General features: G+C 40.4%; 1 protein-coding gene across 8 annotated transcripts in view; it reads right to left on the bottom strand.

Moving 5' to 3' along the window:
- thada (THADA armadillo repeat containing) overlaps positions 1–13,248 on the bottom strand; it is a 466,325-nt gene that overhangs the window by 339,822 nt on the left and 113,255 nt on the right. For 7 of the 8 annotated variants that reach the window (XR_011355652.1, XM_069931122.1, XM_069931123.1 and 4 more), the window contains exon 24: positions 3,285–3,407. The exons of the other annotated variant lie outside the window; for it this stretch is intronic. Coding sequence is in view for 6 of the 7 variants with exons in the window: in XM_069931122.1 (XP_069787223.1) it covers positions 3,285–3,407 (123 nt within the window). In the remaining variant the exon portion in view is untranslated. The remainder of the gene's footprint in view (positions 1–3,284; positions 3,408–13,248) is intronic. 8 annotated transcript variants of the gene reach the window in all.

Raw genomic sequence — 13,248 nt, 5'->3', positions numbered from 1 at the left:
AAATAATTTTTGTTAACAATCCATAAAAAGGAATTGGTGAGGATGATGGGAGGGCCATTATTCTGCTGCCTTAAAGCTCAAGGGACTTGGATTTGACCTTGACCTTAGGTACATAAATGCTTGGGTTTCCTCCAAAGGCATACAGGTAGATTAATTGGCAATTTAAATTGTCCCTAATGTAGAATAATGGCAAAAAAAGAATAAAAATATTCAAGGGAGAGTTTTTGGGCATGAGGAAGAGTTTAAGAAATACAGAGAAAAATAAAGAGGGGCATGAGATTCACAAGATCAACCCTTGGAAACAAACAAGTGCTAAACAGCCTCCAACTGTGCCACTGCAAAGGTTTGAAAATGCTTTGGTTCTGTCCTCACAGAAGAATGGAAACATAGATATAGTGAGATGAAAGAATATAAGGTTTTGAAAGTATTAGAAATTATAAATCTTGAGGGAGAAGACACATTAAGAGGCATAATATATTTAAAAATCAATATCTTCCCAGACCTGGATAAAATATATCCCATATTCTTCTCAGAATCAAGGGAAAAAAACAAGAGATTTGAAAATGGAGAAAGGAAAGAATGAGAAGCCAAACGTCAATTGATATTGGGAGAACTAATGAAAACATTTGGTAGGGCATCATAAATATTTAGATCAGTCTGCATAAAATTGCTAATGTAAGGCTGCATCTGACTGAACTTTGTCAAGACAGTGAAAAGGAGTGAATTTGATGTACTCTACATTAATTTTAATAAGACATTTGACAAAGTTCCACAAAGCAGAATGGATAAAATGTAGGATCAGTTGGAGAAAACAAAGTCTAATGATTGTCTGGAATTCTAACGACATAAAGGCTCTTTGCATTGGGTTTCCACTGAGTATAGCTTATTGTATTTGTGACAATAGATTAGCGATCAAGAATTAAATTGCAACTCATGATTAAGAAATGTGTCAATGATATCAAAAATGTCACTGTCGTTGAGAGTAAGGAAGAAATTTGAAGGCTGAAGAAATGTATATGAACTGTAACTGAAATGCCAAAAAACAGCAAGTGAATTCAATCCAAAAAAAAAGTTAGTATGGTTTTGCATTTGGAGAGGGCAAACAAAAAACAGGAATTCACAAGACAAGGCAAAATGGAATAGAGAAATAAAGGAATTTTGGATTGCATGTACACAAATCCCTGAAGATACTAGCACAAGTAATAAAGACAGGAGGTTGCATGCTGGCACCTTGGCTTTACCGAAAAAGCGACAGAATGCAAGGACAAGGAAGTCATGCTACGTCTTTTCAAACTGGAGAAAACCGTGGCCACCCACAAATCGGAGGATCCATGACTCATAACAAACTCAATCAGAGACTCATTTAAGGACTCACTAACTTTGTGCATTATTTATTATTGAATATTTAATTTCTGTATTGCACAGTCCATTTATTTATATTTATTTCTTTGTTTACATTTCTCTTTTTTGTGTATGTATTTTTTCTTGAGTACAGATTCTGCCTGAGCCTCAGGAAGAAGAATCTCAAGGTTGTATGTGATATCATGTATGTACTCGACAATAAATCTGAACTTTGAATCTACCTATGATCTCTTGCCTGTTGCCCTGTGCTCCTCCCCACTATTTATTCAGGCACCTGTCTATTTGTTCCCTATATTTTGATGAAGGACTCAGGCCCAAAATATTAGTTATATATCTTTGCTTCCAGTGAACCCTGCATGACCGGCTGAGTTTCTTCAGAACTTTTATGTATTAAACTACATCTTCTCTGCTCAGCTGACAAGTCCAACAATATCTACTGAAAGCCCCCAACTGGTTTTGCCACTATCAACCAATTATTTTTTTTTAATCACCTTGAAACTTCAGAATTATGGAGTCATCAACATGGAAACAAACTATTTAGTCCTAACTCTAACCATGTTCACCCATCCACATTAATCCCATCTTCTGGCAGTTTTATGCCCAGGTGATTTAAGTGCATGCCTTGACACTCCTTAAGTTCAGTCAGGGATGCTACTTTGACCACTCTCTCTGGCAAGGCATTTACAACTCTGGGTGAAAAAAGTCCCCCTCCTTGAATACTCCCATAAATCTTAGTTCTCACATCATCCTACATTTTTTAAACATTAGTAGAAGGAACCTGGCACTGGCCCTGGATAGGCTCTCAGCGGACTATTAAACATTTGCTGTTGTGCAACTGCAACTTGACAATTTCTCTTGCATTCTTAGGACATTATTTTTTCCAATCAGTCTGCCACATGGTTCCTCCTCAAATGGCTTGGCAAGATCAAGTGAATCAAATGAATCAAGTGAATCAAATAAGCTCTTCATCAAATCACTAATATACTTTCAAATAAATTTTCCTTCCTCGATACACCTTCAAAAAAATTGCCTCCTTTTCAATCAATGAATATAATCAAATCTGAGATGGACAGATCTTTATTCTACTGGAAAGTCAAGTGTTATGGGATGCAGGCAGGAAAGTGATGCAAAGGCCATGATTAGACCAGCTAGATTCTTACTATAAATGGCAGAGCAGCCTCAGGCTCATCTATTTATTACGTTATGATTCATCATTTAAAATTTTCCATCAACTGTTTTCACCTTCCTTTATCAAATACATGACTTTCCTGGCTTAATCCACATTTCTCTTAGTAATTTACTCTGCCCCCAAAATTTTATTTTTCCAACAACATAATCATTTATTTGTCTTAATTATACTTATTTTGTATTTGTGTGGAGCATCTGTACATTGAAGGTGTGTATATGACAATAACTCTACTTTATTCACTCATTCTTCATCTAATGCATTATTTAACTTCCTAAAGCATGACCCTATTGGAGAAAGGATGCTAATCTCCAGTGCACTGATCTATCTAACCTTTTGCTAGATGTTATTTTATCGTAACATTTTAGCTTTGGCCTAATCACATGGCTTACATGCAAAAAAAATAACTGTATGCTTGGCAACAGTTCTCATCACACTGCTATCAGAATGCTGCTTAAAACAGCCAAAATCAACGCTGCGTAACTCACCCGCTCTGTACCTGAAGAATTGCTGTCGCGCTCAACAGACTAGCCATTTTTAATAGTACTATGATGGTGGAAAAGCTTCCACTCACGTGTATTTACACAAAATAAACATGCAGCAGCTCTGCATTTTACAGGAAGTGCTTCGACACATATTTTGGTTTCTCTAATTGCCTGTTTTGTTTTTGATCACATTAGTGTGGAAAAGATCCAGTTACCAAGTTTGCTAAGAATGTTCGAAGATGATCACTTACTGCCCACACAGGAGATGTAAAGCCAAGGACGGCAGCTTGCAATCCATCTGCCACATAGGGAATTACATTTTCACCTAGTTTGGTGTCTCTGAACAGTGCTCTCAAGATGTTCAGAGCATGCACCTGACAAAAACAAAAATAGGTATTGAGAAATTATGTAAGAGTAGCATGAACAATCAATGATTCCTGCTTTTTGCAATCCTCAACCCATTATTAATATGCAATACTGAAGAACCTCTTCCAATTACAGTAGAAGTCCAAAAATCTGAACTGCTCAAGGATTGGGTCAGTCCAGATTCTCAGGCAATACTTTTAAAATTCAAATTTGAGGAATAAAGAGATAACCATATAACCACTTACAGCACAGAACAGGCCAGTTCGGCCCTATTAGTCCGTGCCGTAACAAATCCCCACCCTCCTAGTCCCACTGACCAGCACCCGGTCCATACCCCTCCAGTCCTCTCCTATCCATGTAACTATCCAGTCTTTCCTTAAATGTAACCAATGATCCCGCCTCGACCACGTCTTCCAGAAGCTCATTCCACATCCTCACCACCCTCTACGTAAAGAAATTTCCCCTCATGTTCCCCTTATAATTTTCCCCCTTCAATCTTAAACCATGTCCTCTAGTTTGAATCTCCCCCTTTCTTAATTGAAAAAGCCTATCCACATTTACTCTGTTTGTCCCTTTTAAAATCTTAAACACCTCTATCAAGTCCCCTCTCAATCTTCTACGCTCCAGAGAAAAAAGCCCCAGTCTGCACAACCTTTCCCTGTAACTCAGACCCTGAAATCCTGTCAGCATTCTCATGAACCTTCTCTGCACTCTCTCTATTTTGTTTATATCTTTCCAATAATTTGGTGACCAAAACTGTACACAGTACTCCAAATTTGGCCTCACCAATGCCTTGTACAATTTCATCATAACCTCCCTACTCTTGAATTCAATACTCCGATTTATGAAGGCCAACATTCCAAATGCCTTCTTCACCACACCATCTACCTGAGTATCAGCCTTGAGGGTACTATTTACCATAACTCCTAAATCCCTTTGTTGCTCTGCACTCCTCAATTGTCTACCATTCAATGTATATGACCTATTTAAACTTGCCTTTCCAAAATGTAGCACCTCACATTTATCTGTATTAAATTCCATCAGCCATTTCTCAACCCACACCTCCAGCCTTCCTAAATCACCTTTTAATCTACGGTAATCTACCTCACTGTCCACAACACCACCAATCTTTGTGTCATCCGCAAACTTGCTTATCCAATTCTCCACCCCTACATCCAGATCGTTAATATATATAACAAATAATAGTGGACCCAGGACCGAACCCTGAGGAACTCCATTTGAACAAACAATTTTCTACCACTAGTCTCTGACACCTCCCATCCAACCACTGCTGAATCCATTTCATTACCTCCTTATTTATACCTAATGCCTCCACCTTTTTTCCTAACCTCCTGTGGGGAACTTTGTCAAAAGCTAGTTTGATAGTTCATTCATTAGCAAATACAGCATGCTTCATTCATCAAACCGAGAAGTTTAAAAGAAAAATAAAGTCAACAGCGTGGTCACTTGTTGCCACTTGCATCTATGGCATTGACACATGCTCATGCCCAAAAAAATGTCCACTAAATTTAAAGTTTGAGAGTTATCTTGAATATAAAGTTTCCTTACATGCAGATGATCTATTGCTCTTTGTAGCTAATCCGGATGCTTCCTCACTAAGAATATTATCTTTGTTATCACAATTCAGTTAGTTTTCAAGGTATAAGTGGAATCTGCAGGTCCCAGCAGATTGAAAGACAGCAAATGTCATGCCACTTTTTAAAAAGGGGTGCAGGAAGAAGACGGATAACTGTCAGCCAGTTAGCTTAATGTCTGTAGTCGGCAAAATGCTTGAAGCTGTCATTATGGATGAAATAGCAAGACATTTAGAATGAAGGGGTTCCATCAGGCTCCTAGAACGCTTCCACCAGCGTTGTCTCCGCTCCATCCTCAACATTCATTGGAGCGACTTAATCCCTAACATCGAAGTACTCGAGATGGCAGAGGCAGACAGCATCGGATCCACGCTGCTGAAGATCCAGCTGCGCTGGGTGGGTCACGTCTCCAGAATGGAGGACCATCGCCTTCCCAAGATCGTGTTATATGGCGAGCTCTCCACTGGCCACCGTGACAGAGGTGCACCAAAGAAGACGTACAAGGACTGCCTAAAGAAATCTCTTGGTGCCTGCCACATTGACCACCGCCAGTGGGCTGATATCGCATCAAACCGTACATCTTGGCGCCTCACAGTTCGGCGGGCAGCAACCTCCTTTGAAGAAGACCGCGGAGCCCACCTCACTGACAAAAGACAAAGGAGAAAAAACCCAACACCCAACCCCAACCAACCAATTTTCCCCTGCAACCGCTGCAATCGTGTCTGCCTGTCCCGCATCGGACTTGTCAGCCACAAACGAGCCTGCAGCTGACGTGGACTTTTTACCCCCTCCATAAATCTTCGTCCGCGAAGCCAAGCCAAAGAAGAAGAAGTCAATATACGTAGTAGGCAAAATGATGGAATCCATTATTAAGGATGTAATAGCGGAGCAAATGACTAGCAGAGAAGGGATCGGACAGAGTCAACATGGATTTACAAAAGGTAAATCGTGCTTGACAAATCTATTGGAATTCTTTGAATGGTGACAGGTAAAATAGATGGGGGAGAGCCAGTGGATGTGGTGTACCTGGACTTCCAAAAGGCCTTCGATAAGGTCCCTTCATAAACGACTGGCTTACAAAATCAAGGCTCATGGAATTGGGGGCAAAGTATTGATGTGGATTGAGAACTGGCTGGCAGGTAGAAGAATGAGAGTTGGGATAAACGGCCCATTTTCTGAGTGGCAGGCGGTGACCAGTGGGGTGCCACAGGGATCTGTACTGGGACCCCAGCTGTTCACAATTTACATTAATGATCTGGATGAGGGGATTGGATGTAATATCTCCAAATTTGCAGATGACACTAAGCTAGGAGGGGTTGTGTGCACGGAAGAGGGGGTCAGGAAGCTCCAGTGTGATTTGGATAAATTGAGGGACTGGGCAGATACATGGCAAATGCACTACAATGTGGATAAATGTGAGGTTATCCACTTTGGTAATACAAACCAGAGGGCAGATTACTATTTGATTGGCAATAGATTAAGAGATGGGGAAGTGCAGAGACCTAGTGGTACTTGTACACCAGTCTCTGAAGGCGAGCATGCAGGTACAGCAGGCGGTTAAAAAGGCAAATGGTATGTTGGCCTTCATATCAAGAGGGTTTGAGTATAGGAACAAGGATACCTTACTGCAGCTGTCCAGGGCCTTGGTGAGACCACACCTGGAGTATTGTGTGCAGTTTTGGTCACTTTATTTAAGGAAGGATGTTCTTGCAATGGAGGGAGTTCAGAGACGATTCACCAGGCTGATACCTGGAATGGCAGGAATGACTTATGAGGAAAGATTGCGCAAATTGGGATTGTACTCGCTGGAGTTTAGAAGATTGAGAGGGGATCTCATAGAGACACATATAAAATTCTGGCAGGACTGGACAGAATGGATGCAGATGGGATGTTTCCAATGATGGGAAAATCCAGAACCCGGGGCCATGGTTTGAGGATAATAGGCAAACCATTTAGGACTGAGATGAGGAGGAATTTCTTTACCCAGAGGGTGGTGAATCTGTGGAATTCATTGCCACAGAGGGCAGTAGAGGCAGGTTCATTAAATATATTTAAGAGGGAATTAGATCTATTTCTTCAGTATAAAGGCATTAAAGGTTACGGAGAGAAGGCGGGGACGGGATACTGAACTTTAAGATCAGCCATGATCTCGTTGAATGGCGGAGCAGGCTCGAAGGGTCGAATGACCTACTCCTGCTCCTATCTTCTATGTTTCTATGTTAACTTGATTCTTTTACAACAATTTGATCATTGAGTTGACCATCCTCCATGCGTAGAAATGAAACTAAATTTTGCTAAGAATACTTCCATGTTGTCAATTCTAGGGTCCTCTTTATCTTCTTCTCAATAAAAATTAACTGAAAATTCGATAATTAAACACAGTTTGAGAATATTGGCAAATTTAGAAAGTTTCTTTTGGATTTCAGAGTTTTTCTTTTGCCAGTCCTATTATATCCAATCACCTTTTTCAACCTTCTTTGCAAGACTCGCCCTTTAATGACTGGCACAGATTGGGTATAAAATGTTTTTTATTGTCAACAATTTTACATCTTTTGAACAATTAGTGGTAAAATTCAACTTACCTCAAATTTACTTCTTTAGATATTTACGAATTAGACATTTTGTTCAGTCTCAAATTTCCAATTTTCCTGTAATTCTTGATACATTTTTTGAATTACAACCACCTTATAAAGGCTTATCATCTCTTATCTATTTCAAAGTGGTTAATTTAAGACAAGCCTCATTAGTTAAAAACAAGAACGCCTGGGAGTGGATCTGAACCTTTAGTTCTCCAATGAGGTTTGGGATTCTATTTTTAATTTGATTAACACTACTTCCTTTTGTGCACAGCATTGTTTGCTGCAATTTAAAGTGGTCCACAGAGCACATATGTCTAAAGTTAAATTGCCCCATTTTTATTCAGATAGAAATCCTTTATAGTAAAACAGGTGATGCTTCTTGACCTGCCCTAGCTTATAAAATTTTGGAGGGATCCAAATTTAAAATTGGAACCTTGCCTTTAATTGTTCTTTTTGAAAAATCTCAAGAGGATGATGTTTTACTGACTTGCATTCAGAACCAAATGTTATCTTTTACTTTGTTGCTCACCAGACAAGCAATTTTGATAAAATGGAAAGATAATACCCCACCTGTACATGCACAATGGCTAAACGATATGTCAGAAAAAAATTTATATACTATCAAAGATAGCATTCCAAAGACATGGGGATCAATTTTGGACTACCATAATCTCAAGATGAAATTCTGGCAGTGTGTTGTCCCTCTCCAAGAAGTTATAACTTAATTCATATATGTCAATTTTCAACTTTGCTAAGAAGAAGGGGCTTTTGAAATGTCATTTTGGGGTTTTTTGTTGTTATATTTTATTTAATTACTAAGAATGTGATCTATATTCTTTAATTATGATTATATTTGTAATTTTTAAATTTTTTTGTTGCATATTATATAATTGTACCATCCACATGTTTAAATTTTAAATATCAATAAAAATATTTTAAAAAGGAGAGTTTTTGAAAAGTCTGGATTCTTGGGTGGTCTGGATTTCTGGCATCCGGAATCTTAGACTTCTACTGTACACTGCTGAACAAAAACTTAATAAAAAGTGATGAGTACAAATGGGTGTTGATGAAGGGCATAGGTGTGCTGAATGGCCTGTTTTCATGTTGTATGACTATGAAGGCAGCACAGAAGTATTTTCAAGCGCTAATCAGTTAATCCTTGAGTTGCATCCGAGGTTATGACTTTCACGGATAAGAATTCTAAAATCCCCTATAATTCATTCCACGTGTTGTCAAAAAATGGGTGCATGCTCAAAATGCAGTAAAGGATATGCAAGGTCCCAGCAACATTCATGTTCTTGTCCTGATGATCTGCATTTCCGGTTAAACTATTACAGTGCGGCCTCACCACATGCACCTATCTGCCAATGTGGAAACTTCCTGGGTATGCCTTACCCAGTTTCCATTCCATCTCTCTCTCTGCAAATCATCTTCAGATTGTTAAAACAGACTCCTAAGATTGTTTAGTGATTATGATCAGTTGTTTGTACCAACTCCAGACCTGATTACATTTTCTGCTTAATTATCAATAATGAGAAGTGATAAAGACATGCATGGTTAAAAAGTTTCTTCCCCACTGTGTCAAGCATTTAAATTAATCCAACAACCCCTCCCCCCTCCCCCCCACCTCTGACTCTAAAGGAATCTTGTAATTGTGTTCTTGCCCTTCTACTTTGTGCAGTAGTGTTAATGCTGGAGTTGACCCCTTCGATGGCATGTGGAAGAACCTTTCTCGCTAAAATGCAACACTGAGCCTAGCACCAGCAAACTTTATTAAAATAAGTCAATGAGGAATGGGGAAATTGTTTGCGACACAGTGGTGGTTGAAGTAATTCAACTAAGCCCCAAGATGCCTCAACAGCTCCAAGAGACAGCTGACCATATTTCAGTCACATATGCAGAGGGGATCTATTCAAAGATTGGACAGTGCTCAATTTCAATCATAATTTCTCAGGAAATTAAGTGATCCATGTGCAACAAGAACTTAATCTTCAGTTGATTAACAGCAAGCAGTTGTGATAAGATAACAATTCGATTTTTCAAGGCTTTATTGTGAATGGAGGTGGGGGGGGGGGAGGAGGTTAGTATGCAGAATGAATGCCCTCTGGGGATAATATACTGGCATGAATGCTGACTGCCCTGAAAGACAGGAAACGAAGTGTAAGAATAAATGGCTTTTCCATATGGCAGCATTCAACATCATCCACTCAAACTGATCAGCAAACTCCAAGACCTAGCCTTCAACACTCCACTGTGTAACTCATACCAGAATTTCCTCGCCCCCAGACCCCAATCAGTGTGAACTGGTAAGCACATCCCCTCCACAATCTCCTTCAGTAGTAGAGCACCATAGAGCCGCATACTAAGCCCCCGATCTCTCGCTTTACACCTACGACTATGTGGCCTAATTACAACACGATTTACAAATTTGCTTACGATTCCATAGTAGTGGCTACATAAAAATAGGTGATGAGTCAGCATGCAGGAAGGAGATTGAAAATTTGACTGAATGGTGTACTAACAACAACCATTCACTCAATATCAGCAAAACAAAAGAGGAAGGGAAAACCAGAGATGTACAATCCAGTGATCATTGGGGAATCAGAAGTGCAGAGGGTGAGCAAATTTAAATTCCTGGGGTCACCATCTCAGAGGACTTTTAACCTTTCCTGGACCAAACACACTAACATCATTATGAAGAAAGCACGTCAGTTCCTCTATTTCCTCAAGAGTCTGCGGAGGTTCGGTATGATATTGAAAACCTTGGCAAACTTCTATAGATGTGTCGTGGAAAGTGTGCTGACCAGCTGCATCACAGCCTGGTATGGGGACACCAATACCTCTGAGCAGAAAGCCCAGTAAAAGGTAGTGGATATCATTTCCTAGTACAGCTCAGGCAAAACTCTCCTCACAATCAAGAAAATCTATATAGAACACTGCCAACAGACCACAACAGCAATCAAGGATCCAAACCATCCAGGGCATGCTCTGTTCATGCTGCTTCCATCAGGAAAGAGGTATAGGTGCCATAAAACTCATAACACCAGTTTCAGGAAAAGTTGCTACCCCTCCACCATCAGATGCCTAAACACAGACTCAGTTAAACACTCTTATTATGCACATTATTTAGTTCTGAATATTTATTGTGCATTGCACAATTTGTTCCTCTTTTGTCTACACATTTTCTTTTCTTGAGTACGCTCTATGATCAGTAGAAATTTTGCCGTGCCTGCAGGAAAAAGAATCTCAGGGTTGTATGTGCTGTATGTACTCTGACAATCAATTTAAACTTTGACCAATGGAATGTCACAGGGATCAGTGTTCAGCTGGAGCTGTTCATAAAATAGGCACAAATGTATCACAATCAGATAATGGGATTTATATGGATGGGTGCAACAGTTGGCCTTGGTGTGGTGCTAGGGGACCAGTTTCTGAGCTGAACGACCCGATTCCATGCTAATAACTTGCATGTGGGAACTAAATATAATACAGGCATATTGTTTGCATAACACTGGTGGAATGGGGTGGAATATGAGCTCTGGGGAAGATACAAAGAAGCTCCAGTTTCATATTATTCAAATTTGGTGAGCTGGCACAAGTATAGTGCATGCAGTTTTACATGGATACCTGTGAAATAACCCATTTTGGTTCAAGAGTCAGAAACACAGATATTATCTTCATGGGCTAGATTGGAGAGTAAAGGAAAGCATGACACCTGGATGGCCCTGTACACCAGTCACTGAAAGCAGACATTTAGTTTGGCAAATACTAGATAGGGCATCCTTTCAAAAGGATTCAAGTACAGCAGCAAAGATGTCTTGTGCAGTTGAAAGAGGTTTTGTGAGAATTTATCAAGAGTTTAGGGTGCACTCTTAACTTCCTTAGCTTGCAATGAGGGAATGCAACAAAGATTTATGGGACTGATTCTTGAGATGTGTGAGGAGTGGCTGTGCTGGTTAGACCTACATTCACAGGAATATACAAAATCTCTGAGAAAATATCCAACAGATCTAGATAAAAGGAGCATCCAGAATCAGGAGAGGTGGGGGGTGGGGGGGTGGCTTGGGAGGAGGGAGGGGGGAGGGAGAAAAAGTCACTGTAAATGTGTGAAAAAGAAAAAGTGTATATCATGGCTATGGTGATTTATGGTGTGAAAAATAAAAAAATTAAAAAAAAACAACAACAAAAGAAGAAGAATCAGGAGTACCAGTCTTGGGAGCTGGATAAATCCACGAAGAATGACAACCAAGGCAGAGTCATGCTCCTCTTGACTCCTGACAACTTCATCTGTGACAAGTGCATCCAACTGCAGCTTCTTATGTTAGGGAATTGAAGCTGGAATTAGATGAATTCCAGATCAATCGAGAGGTTGAAGGGGTGATAGATGGGAGTTACTGGGATGCAATCACACGTACGAGTGAGGAGGAAAGTTGACAGTCAGGAGAGGTAAAGGGAATAGGGAGGCTGTGCAGGGTACTCATGTGGCCATTCCCCCTAAAATGGCACATATACAGTTTTGAATACTATTGAAGGGGACAACCTGCCACAACAGTCAGACCAACAATGTGAGTAAGAAGGGTGATGAGGTCCTGCAAAGAGTTCGGAGTGAAGTTGAAGAATACTTCTAGGATTATGATCTGCGGATTGCTACACATGCCACGTGCACGTGATATGTTAGAAATAGGAGGATAATGCAGCCTAACACATGGCTAAAGATTTCTGGATCACTGAGCTCTCTTCCAGGGAAGGTGGGATCTGTTCCAATAGGACTGGAGGGGGAACCAATATCCTTGCAGAAAGATTGCTAATGCTGCTCTGGTTGGCGGTGGGGGGGGTTAAACCTAAATTTGCAGAGGGATGGATACCAGAGTACCAGAGCAGACAGTAGAGTGGGAGAGGAAGAAGCCGATGCTAAGAATGCATATAAATGCAGAAATCAAAGGGTTGTGCAAGGTGGAAATAATTTTCTCAGGTGTATTTACTTCAAAGCAAGGAGAATTGTAGGAAAGGCAGGTGAGCGGAGAGATAGGCCCGTGGAATTATGAAATTGTAGTCATTAGTGAAACTTGGTAGCAGGAGGGGTAGAATTGATAGATCAATATTCCGGGGTTCCATTGTTTCAGATATGTTACAGCAGTAGGGATGAAAAGGGTGGAATAGCATTGCTCATGAGGAAAAAGATCACCACCGTGCTCAGACAGGACAGAACAGAGGGCTAACCTACTGAGACTATATGTGTGGAGCTGAGAAATGGGAAAGAAATTACCACATCAATTGGGGTTACATTACTACCATCATCATGGCATGGTTTGACTAACAAAGATTTTGGAAGAGGGCTGACAAGGCCAATGTGAGCAGGACAGATATGCCCAGCCACAGCCACTGCAAGGGAAATTCTGTTCTGGGTTTGGTGCTGCTGTGTCATGGTTCTTCCTCCATCTTCTTTGGTCCTTAAGGCCAGCCCTGCATGCATTCAGAATAGACGCCTTGTCTGTGTAGAGCATCTGGCTGTCTGCACTGTGCAAGGGAATCTGGACCTGGTGCAAAGGGCCGTACACCACCTTCAATGCTTCATAAACCTTCTGTAGTCACTGGTATCTGTGCAAAGCTAAGTTCTCTCTGCAAGATGGGTCCATCACATGTTCTGAATCTCTGAAAACTTGCGTTGAAGATTG

The sequence above is a fragment of the Narcine bancroftii genome, chromosome 4 (genome assembly GCF_036971445.1).
Source record: "Narcine bancroftii isolate sNarBan1 chromosome 4, sNarBan1.hap1, whole genome shotgun sequence".
In the NCBI taxonomy this organism is placed as follows: Eukaryota; Metazoa; Chordata; class Chondrichthyes; order Torpediniformes; family Narcinidae; genus Narcine; species Narcine bancroftii.
Note: the sequence above shows the minus strand (reverse complement) of the source record. Positions and strands in the feature narration are given on the sequence as shown.